This window comes from Vanellus vanellus (assembly GCF_965231255.1).
Source record: "Vanellus vanellus genome assembly, chromosome: Z".
Taxonomy (NCBI): domain Eukaryota; kingdom Metazoa; phylum Chordata; class Aves; order Charadriiformes; family Charadriidae; genus Vanellus; species Vanellus vanellus.
Window position 1 is genome coordinate 4,438,300 of NC_138908.1, and position 19,845 is coordinate 4,458,144.

The window sequence follows — 19,845 nt, forward strand, 5'->3', positions numbered from 1 at the left end:
CTCACGAGGCTGGTTTTAATTCAGCTATTTCCCTAGAGTACCACACAATCAATGAGTTCCAAATCCTGGGGCTACCTGCCTTTACATAAAATCCTGGGAACATCGCTTCACGGCATACTACTGAACATGTGCGGAAAAATTAAAGGGAAAAAAAGGTTACCCTCAGAAGTTACATGAGTGTCACATTTCTTTGCATTTCTGAAATGAAGAAATGATAGCCGAGAGGAAATGCTTAAAGAAGAGACGTATTGCTATAAGGAGAATTGTAAGCAGTGCAAACCTCGTACCGTGGATATTTAATATATTTCTCTAATCACTGCTCACTGTAGGCAGTGTTTTAACAGTAAGGATATGTAGGTCATGTGCAGCACAGTGAAAGGCGTTAAAGCTAGGTGAATTGAATCGGGGAGGGGTTTCAAAGGATGATTTTGAGCGTGTTGTCCCTACTTCAGTATGTCTGTAAAAGTAAAATGATGCATTGTATCTTGAATTAGTCTACACAATGGCATTCAGTTCCACTTGATAAGATGAGCTTAATTGGCTTTAAGAAAATAAAGCAAGGTAAAGGAAGATGTACAAGTGAAAGAGAGGGCTTGGCACTTTATTGGATTTTGAGGCCTGTGAGCCATGTGTCTTAATTGGGGCCAGTTGGGATCATTTAATAATTGCTGTCAGAAGATCAAATTTAATTCTCTTTATAAAAAGACCACAGTGGGATAGAGTTAAACAAATTGTCATCTGAGGTTTCAAATGAACGAAGCTTTAATTAGGTTGATTAGGATGCTGTAAGAGAGAGAGGGTAAGAAACAGGAAATTGATGAATCTGCTATGTACCATGTTGGACCTTATATGACAGTACTGTCAAATATCTTTATTTCAAGAAGATATACATTAGCGTAAAGGCCTATAGTGCAAGAACAACGTGTCTAGAAATGCTTTGGATATACAAGATCATTCTAGTTTTCTGAAATCAGTGTTTTTCTGAAATCAGTGGTTTTGAGCACAGATATTAATATTTTTATGATCATAATCTTGCCCTTAACATTAGTCTTATACATTTTTGAATCTGTTAAATGATCTTCTCTATTTGTTTACATGCTCACTGGCTGTACCAGATGAGAATTATAGTATATTCACTGGAAGCTCCATTGTGTAATATATACGCATTGTACTTACTTCTCAGAACACTTGCATGAACAAATCCCCAGGTTTCTTGTCCCCAGGTTTCCAACAGAGAAACTGAGTAAGAAATTAAGGTGGCATGAAATATTTTTGGCAGAAAAAGGAGCAGATCTCAGACATGTTTGCGTCCCAACCTTAGATGCAATTTTTTACGCTATGCTGCCTGCTACTTTTGACGCAGCTGTCTGTTTCTAAGAATATTTTTTGTCAGAAATCACCTTGCTTATCAATAGAGCTCGAAAGTGCCATTTCTGAGAAAACATAATGTACATTCAAGGCCACAAAAAGATTTAGCTAATGTATCTTTGTATTGATTATGTTTTGGTTTTTTTCAGCATGCTTCTAGGACAATAATAAAATGAGCAATGCTGGTAATGATCCGTTTAGAAAAAAAAAATGCTCATTCAAGATGGAACGGAGACTATCAAGCAAATTGCACTGTATTTCCCTCTGCAAATTAAGCACATTTTATGTCTGTTTTTTTCGGATATTTGTCAAGTATGTCGACTTTTTGCATTGGCTACTGCCAAATGCAATGTTTTGTATGTGTAAGAAATAAAATAAATAAATCCAGCTGCATGTGCTAATGGAGTGGTTACAGCTGAGGTTCAGTAGTCCGGGTGTGATGCTCACTTGTGGCTTTTTTAGTTGAAGACAGTGGTAGGTGTACCTCTGTGGTAAACACCTTCCGTTTCAGTAGAAAATTTGCTTTTACAGGTCTTGAGGTGAGAGCTGTTAGACTCTGATTCTGTGAAAAATTAGAAGAACAAACCCTCATGTGGAAAGTATGAATTAGTTACCTAATACAAGTTTCAAAAACTGAATGCGAACTACGATATGGTTGAACAGCACGCTAAATTAGATGGGGCTATTTATGTCTTTGTATCTGATTCAAGATGGACCTTTAGTATCTAAAGTGCAGACCTTTTAGCTTTTTTTCATATCAAAGCATAACTCCTCAGTGTGCTGTATATCTTAAGTTTCTCCATTCCCTTTCTTTCTCTCTTTTCATGTGAATATTGTTAACAGAAATACATCTATTGTTTGCCCCTTTCTCCACCACCATGGACAAAATATCCCAGTAAGCTAGAAAAACAGAAAATTCCTTCCTCAACATACAACGTAAGTCAGTTGTTTCAGGCACCTTGCCCGTTTCTATATAGCCTTGTCTGTTTATACGTTTTTTCCTAGTTCCAAACCAGTGGGAATCCAGTTTGGATCTTCCAGCATAGAGAGATGCCTCTTGTCAGGTTACAGCCAGGAGGTACAAAGCAAGTAGGTCTAGCAAAGGAGTGATGGTGTGCTAGCACAAGCAGATAGAGCCATGTACTTTATTTGCCGGTAGTCAGAACTTTCCATTTTTCTAACAGATGCCTCATAGCGAACATGCAAAATTCCAGACATGAGGCACCAGACAATATATGTGCAGGGTTTCCTATCATGTGGCTTATAAGAGGTATCAGGTCTTTGTAATCACAATATAAGTGCGTCTTTGCTATGATGCCACTATACTTTTCTCTTTTTCCTTTTTTTAGAACAGATGTATTCTGCGTTCATGTGTTTCTACTTAAATGGTGTGTATTTTGTATAACAGCAGCAACTTGTCCTAATTTATGAGCTTTGCCATTAGAAAAAGATATATATTTCACAGACAGAGGCAGTTCTTCACCCCTATTCAGTGAAATGCAGGTGTTTTCATTTTTTTTATTAGCCTTATTATGTACCTGACATACATTTCATCTCCTTTTGTCCTTGGGAAAAAAATGTCAGATTGGGATTGGAAGCATTAATGTAGACTTTTCAGCTGTCATGGTCATTGGGAAGATTGATATATTTCCCTTGCCTTCCCCCCCCCCCCTTCTCCCCCATTTCTTCCTCCTCATTTTAAGCCTGCAGCTGTCTCTGGGCAAGCAGTTGAGTTCAGGGAGTGTCATAGTTTTTATACCTATATTTATCATATTAACATTTACACAGAATGAATGAACAGTTAGCAGCTCAGCAGCTCTCCACCATGTTGTGCAGTCTACTTTACATTTCAGAAGAACTATATTTAATTCTTGACATTTCTGGGAAGGTCCGGAATTAAAGGGAAAAAGATGTGTTTCTAGAACTGGGTATGCAAAAGAGAGAAGCAGAACATCTCTATATCTAATCATTCCTCTCTAAGAAGTGAATTGTCAGATGAAGGATGTACTGATCTGAGGTTGCTTTACGAAACTAATAAAGGTGCTTAAATATGAAAGTTACATGTTTAGGTCTATGTTGTAGGAAAAACAACTTTCTGTTTCTGTTGTAGCTGAGATGGTCTAACATCACAAATGAGAGGGCAGAGGCAATATATTTCATTAGACCAGCTTCTATAGCTGGAAAAGAGGATGAGCTCTTGGGTACACTGAGGTTCCAAAGAAGGGCTTGTACACCATAAAGGCGATTTATTTTTTCCAGCTTGGTTAATCTATATTAGATATTACATATGCTTACAAAGCTGGTCTTACTCCTTTTTCAGTACTAGTGATGGATGTGTTCTCACGTTTGCGTTAGTACTAAGGAGTAGCTCCACAGAAATCAGTGACATTCTCTGGATTTAAAATTACATCAGCCTGAGACTCAGTCCATCTTTGACGAGTCAGTTTTTGCTTTGGGTGACTGGTTGCATCATAGATCAGTGATAAATAAATAAATAAATAAATGTCTAAGGCATTAGTAATAGAAGATCCATATAGAATCAATTTTTTCAAGCCTCCCTAGGATAACAGCAAACTACTAGCTATTTAACTTGAGAGACTGGCACGTACAGCTTCCATGGATCTCCCAAGCTGTGGTCAGATTTGGAAGAACTTCTGTGGCCCAGGGACGCCTGCCTGAAGTCTTTTACATTTGATTGCTCTAGTTCTCTTGTAGGAAGCAGAACCATGTTAGGGGATATGCTTAAGAGATATATCCCCCTTTTGGCTTGAGTAGCTAGCCAAATTCAGGGTATAACAGGTTGTTTCCATCAGGGCACGGAAACTGACACGTGACTCAAGTATTTATTTCCTTGATACTGTTTTTTTACAAAGATTTCTTACATCTGTAAATGTAACAAGACTTGAGAATTAATGTCCATCATCAAGTATTAATGTTTGGGTTCCCTTTCCCATCAGTAGTAACTCCAAAGCCATTTCTCTGTGTCAGTTTTACTTCAGGGCTCTACCACCTATATTTTCTATAACAGAGCTCTCTCCCAATGTCTCTCAATTTTCAGCTTCTCTTCATGGTCATAAATCACAAACCTCCACAAAATAATACCTAATAAAGTTCTTTGCTGTCTTTTATTCAGGTATCCAATTCTATATGATCACAGAAGTTAGGCTCGCGAGTTATGCTACCTTCTTTCATCTTCCAGCCGTTACTCAAAATACTCTTAAAATGGCAACACCATGAGCAACGCTTCCCAACCAGAAAAAATCTTACACAACCTTAGCATATTTATACAGTTTTCCTGTCGAGATATTTCCCATCACTAACCCAAAATAGTTTTACTTTCATTCAAGCTTTACCTTGACAATTTTTGTTACTTACTTTGGTCATCTCGGAAAGGATTCCTTTTATTAACCCCTTCACAGTATTTTTATAGAATCTGTTGTCTGGCAGAAGCACACATTTCCATTATGAGGAGCGTGTTGACATCTCAGTTTTTCTTCTCTTAATTTCTACACTTATATTCCCAATTTTAAGGTACATTCATCCTCAGTTTTGTCCCTATTCGACATCCTTAGATGATCCTTCCTAATTTTAAGCTTAGTCTTTGACCCAAATACAGTGCTCACTCATTTATTTGCTCAGTACTTTAAAGAGACTTTGGGTTCTTATTATGTTTTGTCCTTTTTATTCATGCCACAAAATTCCTGTTTTCTTTCTCTTTTCTCTAAAAAATTCCTGAAAAGTTTCATTTGCAAAAGTCTAAGATATCCCTTTTCAAAACATGATTACTAGGTTTCTACAGTCCAAACCTTTGTTCCTTCTCACAGAGATGAAATGGTGGTGCAGCACAAACCTAGGATAGTGGAACTTGGCTCGTGTTGTTAAACATAGATAGGCACGATTACAGTGCCCTTTGGGTGAGAAAAGGGAGGATCCTGGGTCACAGTGTATAAAATTCCTCTGGAGCTGGTTGGATGAAGTTGAATGAGACCAGGTCTGTGTAGATCTAAACAAGTCTGCCTGTTTTATGCTAAATTAAATTCTTTTCTTCGTCTATTCTGTCTATTGCTTCAGGTCTGATCATTGACCATAGTTCAGACACTGCTGTCTCCAGCTCTTTTGTCTAAGTGCATGTACCAAGCTTGCTTGCATTTCTGCAATTCAGCAAATTATAAGCAGAAAGTAATCAAAAATCTTCTCTGGTAACAAAGAACCCTCTTGAGAATCAATCCTTCATTTCTTCAGTATAGGACAATTTAAAATTGCCCACCACTGGTATTCACATTACCAAGCACTTGTGCCCAGATTCAGCCTGTGATTTGATATTGCAGTACATAGCTTTTTCCAATAATACCTGGAATTATCCCTGATTCTTAAAAGCCGTTGTGGGGATTTATGTTCCTCACCACAGACTTCCTCACATACGAAAGCTAGTAACTAATCTGTAAATCTAGATGTAACCACAACCAGAGACTGCTTTCAGGTGATGCAGTGACTTAACTCTAGAGATCTTAGGCTTTTTCTGGAATAAGCCAGCACTCTCCAAAGTCCTTTGTGTGTAAGACTGCTCCCAAACTGTAAGCTCTAGTATCTTATGTGGTATGAAAGATGACTGTAAATATAGCTCAGCCAGGATCAGAGTAGTTCCAAGACACCTTTTCAACACACAAAGCGGTAAATCATTCTCTCTTTGACTGCTGAAATGCTTCCCCTTCTCCTCCAGCTCATTAAATGACAGACTGAATTTGTGAAACACCTTTCCTTATATTTATTGCATGCCTATTAACTATAATGTAATCCAAATCAAATTATTATCTCAAAACTATCGAGACTCCTAGGTGAAATTGCAGCAGTCCAATTTTCCTACTCCATTTTCAGACAGGTTCCCATCCCTAGTCACTGTCTCCATTTCAGACCAATTACATGATTCAGTTTTCAGTCCTTTATTTTTTCCCTTGTATTATTAGCTTGTCTGATTCAATAAACTGTTACGCTTGAGCAAGTCTCCCAAGCACTTCAAGGGTCTTATTCCATGTTTATTGGTCAGACTCACATTGTTCATATCCAGCTGCCAAAGGTACATCATGAACCTAATCATAAACCTGCAAACTTTTTCTTCAAACTATTTGCTTTCCATTTTTTTTCAAGTGGGTGATGGGTAGACACTGAAATATCACCTGCTAGTCATTGCAGATTTAAAAGCAACTTTTCATAGGTATGTTTTTTAGTATACTAGCGTTTCACTTAATTGCTTTCCTTAAAATATGCATTACCTTCTGGATTTTTGCTTTACAAATCATATATTATTCTTCATCTGTTCTTCAAAAATGTTGTAAATTAGCCAAGTCTTCCTTTGTTCATCAAGCGTAGCAGGCACATATCTCTTCTTACTGGGCTGCAAGGCAATCAGTTTTCATCTAGATTGCCGGTGGTTGCTTCCTCTTTTGGTGGACCGCTGCAAGGAATGACTCGCCATCTGTGGCAAATTCCACAATCACTTGGAAGGCCTTTGGCCTCCTATCATGGATCTTTATCAGCACGTCCAGGTTTGGTATAATACGTATGTACTGTTCAGAAAATCCTCCTTCACTGTGCCTGGTGGACAACTCTCAGCACATCCTCTGGAAGGTAAGCGGAAGTCACTCCTTTCCTTTTCCTGTAGGCATGGATCAGCTTCAAGTGATAGGTGGCTACAGGCTAGATATTCCACATCTGGATAGCTCAGTCTTTTGAAAAGCAGGGTTTGTGGCATAATGAAGTAGGACTACTATTTGGAAGTACCATCTTCTCCACTGTTTTGGCAATGGTACTTAGTTTGCCCAAAAAAACTTTTCAGGGGAAATTTGAAAAACAACAGCAAGTGAAGCTCTTCCACCCACGTTGCACAAGTTCTTGCTCTGTGAGATAACTTGGTACTGAATTTGAGTTGTAAGCTACAGTGAATACGGTTCTCTGATTCAAGGGAGATGAAGTATTCTTACTAGTTTTCAGAACTGTTTAACTCCAAATTCAAAAAAATTTGCAGTTCTGGATATTCTCATATCTCTTCCTCCTAGGCATACAAATAATAGTATGGATTACAAGACAATAACTAGGCTGAAAGAAAGGAATTTTCTGCAGTTCATTGCTATATTGTCAGTGTAATGGGAATATGTTAACATATAAATGTGAAAAGCAAATAAGATATATGTTCTGAAGCTCAGACTTAAAAATAAACACATTCTGCTATCCTTTACAAATAAATAAATAAATGGAATATCAGTTGGAATAGGGAATCTTACAAATTCAGCATATGCTTTAAAAATCAGTAGTAAAATTAGTGAAATATTAATTCAGATAAAATGATACAAGTTTTCTCTAAAAATTTTAATTAACAACTTAAACGTAGGCAATGGTTTTGCAGTTTGCAAGATTATAAACATTTTATTCCATCCCTGATGCAGAACTTCATTGCCCTTGAATTGTTCTCTGTTATAAATTAAACTCATGCCATGAATCAGGTTAGATAAATGAAAAGATGAATAAGCTTTTGTAGTTAAAAATTACAAATATTGTCTTTATGTACAGCCTTTTTCAGTTTGACGTACACTTTCTCTAGCAGTCTCTAGTATTCCATGTGTTACATTATATCCATTATGGCTTAAATGTTTGTTTCATACTTCGTGTAACAAAATGCATGATCTCTTGAGAGTTAAATTTAGTAGATCGAGACAAACTCCCTTCCAGTCTTTTCATGTGGCAGCCTGGCCATAAGATCAAAACACATAAATGTAGGTTATGTTTAATTTCTAACTCAGAGTGTTGTGGACAGATGTTTGAAACCTTAAGATGACTCAGATTCATTTGTTGCGTGGCTTTCTGCCTGGATAACCATACTGGAGATCATGCCATTTCTGCTTTACCGTGGTGATGACACATATAATTTTATCATAACCTTTCTGTAATGGCCCAAACTGTGTCTTCTCTAATGACCATGCAACCAAACCACATTAAATGTGAAGGATCACTTCTATCTTTGATGTCAGTTGATCTCAGTCAGATAACACGAGAGTAGGTCATTACTTTCACCCTTTTCTGGATTTCTTTCAGCTTTATCCAGCTCAAGGTGGCATACTCAAAATGATCAGAGCCTTTATTCGATGCAGTGTGCCCAGCTGTTTCTGCACTGTGTGGCTGCCTTTGTCTGTATATGGCACATAGTCAGCTAGGGCTTTTAGAGAAAACATTTCAGTGACCATTTTATTTGAATACGTGTTCCCCGCTGTGGATTTTCATGGTTATGTTGCAGTTTTTGCAACCAATTTTTCGTCAGAAAAGTAGCTGATGTATTCTTACTCGATACATTTAGATTTTTAGGTTCTGATTCAAAACTTTTGAGTAAACAGACTTGCATAAAAAGATTTCATAGATCTTTGAAGTTACTTTTATTTGTCAATGTAAAATGGTAGGAGAATGGGGACAGCATTATTTTTTTGTTTGCTTCCTTACATCAGGATAATAAAAAAATTCGATTTCGTTCTCTGGTTCTAACCTAATTAGTCCACTCAGAATGCAAGCTGCTTAAATGGAACAGGGACATCTTTATGGCAAGTTTGTTTCTTTTGTAAAGCGACCGTGAAAATGCTAAACCCTAGCACATTTTAACTTAGTTTTTCTCTGGCTGCCTTCTTGTTTATAAATTAAATATTTTGACTCTCCTGTTTTGATACTCCGTATTGCCCCTGGTGTGACTGTTCAAAGAACTCTCTGTCTGGGGTGTTGCAGCAGAGCAGATTCAGACAGTTCTGCTCGGAGAAGGAAGTGGAGAGTTTTGGTTCCCATTTTGCACTTCTGGAACAGTTTAGGGAAGGAAGCACCTTTACACCTTTTATTGTTCGTGGTTGCTGACATCATATCCTTCCCTGACCACTCTGTGCGTGTTTCCTGCCATTCTATCAAGATTCTTCTGTGCTGCAGAGGAGGGATAGCGGGTGTGCATGTGTGTGTGTGTATGTGCACGCCTGCGTGTATGTCTGCGTGTGAATGTACGAAAGAGACAGGAGCGGTCCGGTGATCTGCTGCATTAGTCCATTAGCTCTTTTCCCTTCTCAAGGCTCAGATCAATCTTCTGTCAGCTACCACTGCCTCTGCCAAATCATATAGTGAACAGAAGCCCGCCAAAAATGAAGTTCCTCTTTTTGTAAGCAGTCTGATTTTTTTTTTTTTTATGTTTGGGTTTGCAAAAAGAAAAAATGCTGAAGACTGTAACACCATAGCATGTAACTATGTGTTTCTTTAAGTGCAAGTTGTTTGCATGTAACCATGTCATTAAGTTGGAAGGCTTCTTTTATGTGGAGAGTTACTTCAACAAAGATTCTGGAATTACTTTAAGTTCTTTTTTAGATTCTCTTGGATAATGAAAGCCTGTAGTACTATTTGAGTTTTGTAGTACCTTCAGCTTTTCTTGCTAGTGTGCTTTGTTAGTGCTAGGGAAATACAATTTATCAGTTAAGGGGAACTTTAAATACTTAATTTGTAATATTTAATCCTGCAAGATCTTTCCAAAAGTGTTGAGAACACTGGTGAACTCCTAAAGCAGCCATGGGGATTTGTTGCTCTCCAGAGTTCTTTACGTTCTGTTTGACTTGGAAGTCACCAGCCTTTGAAGGTTATAGCCCTTGAATCAGATGCCTTGATTTACTCATCTGAATCTAATTGATTTGGAATCAGTCCAGCTATCTTCTTTAAATAGGTACGTGTGCAAGTGTATATACTAATGAAATGAATAGAACTATAGGCAAACACGTAATAAGAATAGCATGTGAAGCAGTATGTGCTGATATATATATGTGTGTAAAAGAGTAAGACAGATATAAAGAATACCACAGCATTCCCAATTTGTTTCTAGTAGTAGTAAAAATAGCAGAAATTATTTTTTAAAAAAAAGGAAATAAATGTGCTAGAAAAACTGAAAAGCTTTTGTTTGAAATTAGGCTGGCGAGCAAAAGCAAACAGGCGAGAGATTTTTTTTCATCAGGGCAAGAAAACTTAACACACTGCCTGTTGAAGCAAAATTATGTTTCTTGCAAATTGTATGTTGGATACATATGACCTAACACGTCCTGTCTTCTCCTTCAGGTTCTCTCAGATTGTATGATAATATTTAATGACAAAATCTTCCTTGTTCCCCATCAACTTTATTTTCCTGCACCTCTGTTTTTCCACTTAAAACTGGTGTAGTTAGTGGATTAGTACAGGTAATGAAGAACATAATTCCGCTCATCAAATGTTGCATGAATTACTTTAAGATAATTTTGTATAGATCATAGGAGTTTTAAGTATTCTGACTTTAAACTGCCTATAAAAGCTCCTGTTGTTCGAAGACTGGTCTCAAATGTGGAACTGAGAAGTGTGTGGGAGGGACTCAACATATTGCTCCTCCACTAAGATTTTTGTCCTTCCTGGTAGATTTTCTCCGTATTCAGTGATTTTTTTCTGAACTCGCTCAGCATCAGCATCTTGATCTGCAGAGCAGCTCTCATCCTTGCTAACCTGTCACCACTGCTCTAATCTGTCCACCCTGACCTTCCACCTTGCAGTGAATAAGAGCTTAGGCAGGCGTAGTGCTGTAAGCCGATAGTGCCACTGGCTTCAGCTGAATGAAAGGAAAGGAAATTGTTCCATATGCATTTGCTGTGGATTAGCGTATTGGCTTACTGTTACAGAGAAAGCCTGTTAGACTCCTTTGGGTCCTGCATGTGCATGGGAAACACCATTCTAACTTGCTCTTTGTATCCGAGGTAAGGCTATAGGAAAAACAGGAAAGAAACCCAGTCTGAGGAAATCTAAAACGGTTTCTAAAAATAGGCTGGGTTTGTTTGTCAACAGTGAATATCAGATAAGACTGTCTCCTGGCTTTGTTGGGGAAAAAAGTTTTATAAATACATTTAAACAACTTTATTTATTTCAAAGGTTTGGACTTCTATTTTTTGTTGTAAATATGATCAAGCACTTCTGTGTCTTTTTAAGCAAGCAGTGAGAAGCTGAACTGTTCTCAAAGAAGTAAAAAGCAGCAAAAAAGTTTTGCAGCCTTTACACTTTATTATATCGGCAATACGAATTGTTCCATGTTCTGCATTACGGTAATGATTTAGGCCTAGCAAATAATGTAAAAAGGCATTCATGTACAGAAAGCTAATAAGTATTATACCTGAAAATTTGTTTTGCCCAGCAGATTAATTATGTCATAGTGGCTAGTTAGAAAACTCAGACTGACTGCTTATTTGTTAACTTATTTTTTTCTTAGAGGGATAAAACACTTGAGCAGCTTAAAGTTTCATGTATGCAAAGGAAACCAAGAGAGCATCGAAGATCAGAATGAGTGAGGTCTAGCTTTTCTACCTCAGTAGCTTTGAATCAGAGCCAAATAATGGATTAAATGGCCAGGACATCGGCTTAGTGTTATGTAACATATTGTGAGAATCGATCAGGTTGGCTGCGAGACTATGAGCTTAAAATAAATAAGGAAACACCAGCCTCTGTTCTAAAATTACTAATTTTTTTTATTTCCAAGGCAATACTTTTAATACACTATGGATCTAACATAAAAACTTTTAAAAATCCATTTACGCGAATCTTGTTAAGATTTTTCTCTTCTGTATTTAAATGAACCCTGTGCTGTTCTGTTCAAAATATGTACGTAAAAAAATAGAGTAAGCGAAGGTTAAAAAGGGGAAAAATTGCATTTTTTACTTTAGTACTAGGCTGGACATAATTTATGTATTCTATTTCTGTCAAGTCTTTTATTGCTAAAAATACTTTGCATACAATAGAAATTAATTTTCTGATTTGTGACATTTTGTGAAATACTGAATGTCTACCGTGTTATGTATTTTTAAATACTGCATCTAAGTGTCCGTAATTTTGCAATAGAACCAGTATTGTAAAGTTTAGGGACTTAGTATTGGTGCATTAGTAAAACTGTGAAAATATTTTTCAAAGCATTCTTAAATTATCATCTGTCCCTGTTATTCTCTGCTATATAGCTTGGCTTTTGGTGCAAGAATTTTTATAAGAAAAGATATACGTATTTGCTAGTTATAAATCATTTGTCAGAACCTCTTAGAATTTATATTGAAATCAAAACGAAAGAAAATGCACTACTGTTCTTTTTTTTTCCAAGTATCTTGAGTAATATTTGCACTAATATGTATTCTTAAAGAATAAGGTTAAAAATTTTGGATTTAAAGTAAGTGACATCTCTCATATATCAAGTAACACTTTAATAAAAGTCCATCCTCTTTGCATAATGAGGGACATTATCACCTCTGCTGTCAAAACACAAGATTGTTTTCCCTTTCAGAAATGAATTAGCTGGCCTACTTAGCATACATAGGTACAGAAAGGTTCATTAACTCTCTGATTTAGGTAATTTTTCATATTAGAGCAGTGAGTGATATTTAAAACTAGAGACACCTAATTCTGTTAAAGTTTTGGCAATGTGTTTTTCAGTCCTTTTCTTCATGTCTTGATACATTGGTGGGTTTGTTCATAAAAAGAAGCCTTCCAATTAAGTTATTATTTCTAAATGCATTACTTACTTTATAGATGCAGTAAATTTTTACTATAATTTACTTGTACACTAAATTGTAATAAGGATGCTTGGTCAGCTCCATATATTAACTTTCATCTAGTTATCAATTTTCTAATAACATTTGATTTCCTTTCTGTGTTTAGCAGGAACGGATGCAGGAGTCTGTGAACTGAGTAGTGCAAGTGCTGAAGAAGGAGGTTTGTTTTGAGGAAACGGGAAAGAGGAAGACAAGAGAAGGGAAAAATACATAATTTTAAGGAAGAAGGAGAGGAAAAAAAACGGGGACTATGGGGAGAAAAAAGATTCAGATTACAAGGATTATGGATGAACGTAACAGACAGGTGAGTAGCAAAACATCATAGTATATTTCTAAGGTGAATTATTCTCCTAGGTGATTGAAAAGTTGATAACTTTGTGTCCATATACATGTACGTACATATATGTATACATATACACAATGTATGGACTATCAAAGAAAAAGTACTTTTGGAAACAACCAGAAACCTCACACGCAGTTTTTTCAAGTCTAGTAACACACGTAGTTAGGAATTTATTACTTGAGGCCTTGATTCTACAAAGACTGATGTCTGTGCTCTACTTTGGGGCCCCTCTGCGCTCGCTTTGACTTCAGCGTGTAGTATACATGGTTAAGCACATCTGCAAGTTGTTACAGGATACAGGCCTTCAGTACTGTATTTTGTGAGCTATTATAATATCAGTTTATTTGCAGGAGGACTTGCATTTAAATTCATAGATCCAAATTTTTGTTTCTACATGTTTGCAGTGTTTTTATCTTTACCTCCCATATAAAACGACACTACTACGTAAAAAAATCTCATCTTTTCCTGCCTGAATTTTAAAAAGAATTTGAATAGCCTAACACGTTCTAAAACCCACATACAATAATGTTGTCATGCTGTAGTTATGAAACAAAGTCTCTGTTACTGTTGCTATGGCTAAATAGGTCCAGCAGGACGGGTTAATTAATTATTATCACTACGTTAGATAAAATAGCTGAGTGGCTGTCAGATATTATCAATGCTATCTCTGCCAGTTAAAATATGGTCATAAATTAGAGAAACTGCTTTCCTGTTTTCAGAAAAATAAAATTCAACAATTGGCATCTTAAAATGAAATCAGTGAAAAGCTGCTGCTGTTTACATTTGATGTAAACGGATGGATGTTTTGTTGAAACAACAATTATTTAACACCATGATTAGTGTTCTTCATACACGACTGTCATTTTGGAGTAATCTTCAGTAGGTCTTTTTTAAGAACTTGACACTGCATTACTATTAATATACTAGTTCTATTCATTTGATCTGTAACTTTCTTCATATATTCAAATCGTTTTTTAAGAAGTGATTATGTTGTTAGTCTTCAAGGATGTTATAAAGCCTTAAAAAACTCAGCCTAGGCATAACAACAAGTTATACTCTTCAAATATGCTTTCCCAGAATTTTTAAATTCTGTAGTGTTAGTACTCACTTGTGTTCTCCACAGCAGAAAATCAGCAAAATTATATTTATGATGGATACATTTTGCATTTTCCCTAAAGGTTGCCTATTGCTGTGGGCCAAGCCAAAAAGCTGTAATTCTATCAATGTAAAACCACCATCATATTTATTTTAATTGCTCTATATGTTGGAATCAAAATTGGATTTGAAATATTGAACTGAATTTATCATTAAACATTAAGACAGTAGTTGTTTGGAACTTTCACATACTACCATGGCTTTTATTTGAAGTGAATGTGAATTATTTTGTAAATGATACTACAAAATTTTTGCCATTAGTAACATCAGTTTATACAATACCTTCAGTGTCAAGTTGCTTACTCAAATACAGGATTTATGGAGAACTTAATCCCCAATTTGTCAAAGAGTTAACTTTCAAGAGGCTAAATTTACTTTAAAAAATTAAGAAAGCTAGTCTCTCAATTCATTCACTGTAGTTTCAACACCTCTAGCACCAGCTTTCAGAATTAATAATTATGAATAAAACTATAACACTGGAATCCTAACAACTGTAGTGTTAGTGAAGAAAGAATTTATCTTTTGTTGTCTTTGGTAATATTCATCATGTTGATTAGTCACTGTGAGGCTGAAGGTATAGATTTACATTACATTTTACCCTCCACATAGCATAATTGGCTTGTTTCTACTTCTCATTTCTACTAATATATTGAAACATAATTTAGAAAGTGTTTCTATTGGTTTTATCCTCTTTGCATTTAGTGCCCTGATTTAAAGCTCAGTGAAGCCAATGAAAAGATTTCCATTGAGTCACTTGGACTGTGGGATCAGGGTTTTTAATGTATATATGATTAAATACAATTGGATTTTCACTAGTAGCTGATAGTTCTTTTAACCATTTGTATGAGAAGTACCCTTTCACAAGCCTTACTGTTTCTTATAATATATTCCATGAACTATCACTGCTTCAGTGAAGCTGCATCAGTTTGTTTTTTAACTTACACACTTCCAGTAGTCTTAAAATAGTAATTGGTTTATATTCTTGTATTATTTTTTTGTTTGATGACATTTGAATATGTGAATGCATAGAAAAGATGAAAAGATTGCACCGAGAAAAAAAAAGGGGGGGCGTTAAAAGTTTTTGATTAATAAAATGAAGATAACAGCTGAAGTATGGCTCCACAAAGCTTATTTGTAGCTCCATTTACATGGATAGAGGACTATTCAGTTTACAAGATGGTTTTCTTTTCCCTCTTACTGCCTTACCGAAAGATGTTGGCAAAAACAGCAGCAAATCTGTTGACTTGAAACTGTCGTCTTGTTGCTTATATTCAAACTCAATGTGGTTTCACAACACAAGGCATGTTAGATGGGAATGTGACACACATGAATAGTGCATCCCCAGCTGTTTTCAAGCACATAAGTTCTCTGCAGGACAGCACATGCAGGGAAAAATAGGTTGGAACACGTATCGAACGAGGGGATACAGCAATAGTTTAATTCTTCTGCCCTCTCTCACTGCAAGGGTGAATCTGTTTGGATAAAAGGGTGTATTGAAAAGGGTTTAAGTTGTTACAAGGTCTGTGGAGGGTGATTTTTGTCATTGCTTTTCCACTTTTGCTCAGTGTCCTGACTAGCTATTTACGTTAACCGTTGAATGGAGTATTTGTTCTGTTGGTAGAACAGCTTTTTTCTTCCACACTACTGTCCGCTACGGTAGGAGACTCCCCTACTGTCCAAAGTGCTTGTATGAATGGATTGGGAAAGACAAAAATAGTGCTGACCTCCCTTCAAGAAGATTTCTTTTGAGCAAGTCTAGTTGGTTGGATTTGTGTACTTTAGTGACCATACTGGTAATAAATGTAAGTTGAAGCTGTTCAGAATCAGATGTCTGTCTGCAAATCTCAGAGAAATGTGCAATATGGGGATATGATCTACACTTTTCCAAAAACTATTTGAAACTTTGACATTTTGGGGTAAGTAAGAGGAAAACTACTGCAACCTAGACGTTAGAGGCCCAGTCCTTTTATTCTGGACTGCATAAGAGCTCTGTCATTGACTTAAGTGAGTGCAGAATTCAGGCTTTTAACTAGGAGGAGCCATTAATTTAATGTTGTTTCATGTGGGCTGCCAGTTGGCTGTATTTCCCGAGCCCTCATAGTTACCATGCGGTGACAAAGGTGGCAAGGATGTTTGAATCTTCTGTATGATTACAAATTCTCTTTGGTTGTGAAAGTTTCAGAAAAGCCTATCTGAAAAATTCCCTTTCACTCTGCTTTAAGCCACAGGGAGAAGGGGTATGAATAACTGCTAGGGCTAGAGTAAATGTGTATTTATTTGTGTAGTTTAGTTACCATCATGATACTAAATGGAAATGAAAATTCTCAAAAGAACTGTGTTATAAGACGACGTGACCAGAGACTTTATTTTTATTATTGCAACGCTGGATAATACAGTCTTCATAAATGTGGAACGAATCTCTGGTAGTGTTGCTCAGGCTCATGAGAACGTGGTAGCCTTGTCGACAGTCTGTTCGAGTAGACTGCGTACATGATATTAGTTGCACCACCAATAGAACCAATAGCCAAAAACATTGGCACTGACATCTGATGTTGGAAGCTTCTGACTGTGACAAGTTCTTTGTGCAGAAATTTCAGTTGGACAGATTGGAGAAGGCTGCCGAGAAGAATTCTCCATTGTTTAAAAAAAAAAAAAAAAGAAGAAAAGAGGAAGGGCATTTGCAAAAACATGGGTGAACTTTATTTTCATGTTTTCTTAATGAAGCTCTGTTATGATCAATGCACAAAGGAAAAATTGCATTTGTCCACCTCAGAAGAGTCCCTGTATCTTTTCTGTTTGTTATTCATCTGCTTGAAATATTTTATTAGTTTTGACGAGGGCCTTTTGTGGTTTTCTGTAGACTGGGATCATCTGAAACTTTCTTTTCAACAGCCCAGGCAGGGCTACCCTGGCCTAAAATAAACAGGTGTAATGACCTAAACAATATTGTATTACTGTTATACAAGGTCACTTACAAAATATCTCATTAAATCCACGGTCTGTGAGCTAAAGCCAGAGATACATTGACCCAGGAAAGAGGGCATATTGACCCAATGGCATTTTGATATCGGGTCTGGAACACCCTCTTACTTTTAATCCACTGTTTTTTCTAGTTAGTATTAAGAAATATCAAGTCTTATATGGCCATCCACCATTTTTTATCCCCCTGATCATCTTGCTCATTAGTTCTGCATTTTTTTTTGCTGCTTGTGAAGCATGCCTTTGTCAGATTCACAGTTAAAACTGAGTTGAGCTTAGCTAATGATTCTGCATACTGTTTAAAACATCTCTTTCAATTTGTAATGAGCTGCTGGGAGCTTAAGTGTTATTAAATACCATAGGAAATATACACTTCAGTATTAAGGTGCTTAAATAGTAGACACTCTTTTTAAAGTATCACGTCTGTGCAATTCTACAGGGTACAACAGCAACAAACATTTGCTGTTGAACTTTTTTGTGCACAGACTTCATCATTCTTTGATTCCAGCAAATGTGTAAAGCTATAAACCAAGACTTACTGCAGTTATCAGCTCAATAGAGAACAAATTAAAGCAGATAAGTAAAGTGAGGTTATGGGGCAGGGGAAGAATATCCTGGAGGGAAATGACCGTTTGCAGGAAGACCTAGATTTGTTCTACTGACTTCGATACCTAGTGCTGCTAGTTTCAAAACTAATTTCAGCCTCGTGTATCTATTTTTATCTGTGTTTCAGCTCTATTTAAAAGGAAAGAGTAAGAGACTACCAGCTGAATCAGTAACTCCTCTGAAGAAAGAGAGAAGAGCCTTGCATATTAGTGCTAAAATGAGCACAAGTTAGACAGATAGAAAACTTTTTTTCCACCAATTTCCTGATATTTTCAGTCTTCCCTCATGGGGTGTCTTCATTTTATCCAAGATCTGAGCTTTTGTGCCTTTTTTCCCCCAGGGAAATGTTTTCATATGAAAACATAACTGCTTAACTATGCAACTAAGCATCATTCTGTTCAATGAACCTTTGTCTTAAACATCACATGCTTTTTATTTTTTACATATTTTACTTCCTTCTCCTGCTTAGATTAAATTGCACACAATAAGACATATACTTGGAATATAGCATTACAGTTAGTCCCTGGTGCTGTTTTGTTTTAGGTTTTTTTCAGAAGTAAAGTTAGGTTTCTGTAAGCAAAGAATACAGCCGAAGTTTTCATGACTCCTAAATTGCAGTGATCTGTACAACTCTGGCAACACTTCACACGTTATGCCAGACTACCTGAGAACTAAAGTTTTAGGAGAGCTGCTCAACTGAACCATGAATTTCTAGAATGTATTATATTTAAGGTTAAGTGTGCTTGTATTACAAGCATGTATGTTCTGAGCATAATTTAGAGTGAATTAGCATAAGGTAAATATTTAGGTCAAATTACTTTTAATTTGAAGTGTGAGCAAGAAGCCTAAGTAAAGAGAGTGCAGTAGTGAATGAGGCATCTGCCAACACAGCAGAGCTGAAAACCAGTGCAGACACAGGCACAATCTTGATGTCTTGCAAGGAATGGTTTGGAAAGCCCTGGGGGAGAAAGAGCTGGAGGTGGGAAGCAGAACCGAAGCCATTGTGGAGAGGAAGAAGTTACACTCTTCCTGTTATGACAGGAAATGCAGACAAATGTGCTTCCTGACCATTTGCTCAGCAGGGAATGAAATATTCTTTGACCTTTACCTTATGAACATTTTAGCAGCACAGAACTAGTAAACATGTTTTTTACCCTAAACATCTATTTGTACCTGCCAGAACTGGTGATAGCATATTGAAAAAAAGAAGTCGGTTTTCTTGTATATTGTATTAGCTACTGTGTTTTTGATAGAGGTGATGTTTTTTTGCCTAAAATACGTATGTATCTGTACATCTATATATAATAGACTTAATCTTATCTCTCTGATTCAACAAAAGGAAATGAAGTGTCAGAGATTAACCATTATTATCCTTGCATCCCTGTCTGCTTTTAGACCTTCATTTGTAAGTTAAAGTGGGAAGCATATTGATACTGCCTAACCTACTAATTTCTGAGTTGCTATATCATCTGTTAATTAACACATGTTCCAATTATCCCTCCTCTGTTTACTTGCAAAGAAAAAATTTGTACGAGAGACCCACCATCATGTGTCAAACTTGGGCAGACTGAATAATATCACTATTTTAAGTGTTTGATCGTTTATTTATGTACTAATATGCTAAAAATGGGGAGTAACACACAAGTACAAAACATTCCTCTTTATACGGATTGATCATGAACATTTTATTTGTTATAGCTGTAATTTTAGGGCATCCTGCTTAGAACTCCTCTCTATCTGGACTATTCAGCAAGTTGTAGCTCGATATGCTCGAGGCTTTCCAGGACA

General features: G+C 36.5%; 1 protein-coding gene across 13 annotated transcripts in view; it reads left to right on the plus strand.

Moving 5' to 3' along the window:
• Positions 1 to 19,845, plus strand: part of MEF2C (myocyte enhancer factor 2C) — a 142,245-nt gene that overhangs the window by 47,927 nt on the left and 74,473 nt on the right. For 9 of the 13 annotated variants that reach the window (XM_082497085.1, XM_082497076.1, XM_082497073.1 and 6 more), the window contains one exon: positions 13,081 to 13,278. In XM_082497085.1, the coding sequence (XP_082353211.1) occupies positions 13,225 to 13,278 (54 nt within the window). In that variant the 5' untranslated portion in view covers positions 13,081 to 13,224. Of the gene's footprint in view, positions 1 to 9,436; positions 9,545 to 13,080; positions 13,279 to 19,845 lie in introns of those variants that run through there. The other 4 variants (XM_082497078.1, XM_082497081.1, XM_082497084.1 and 1 more) reach the window with 2 other exon arrangements.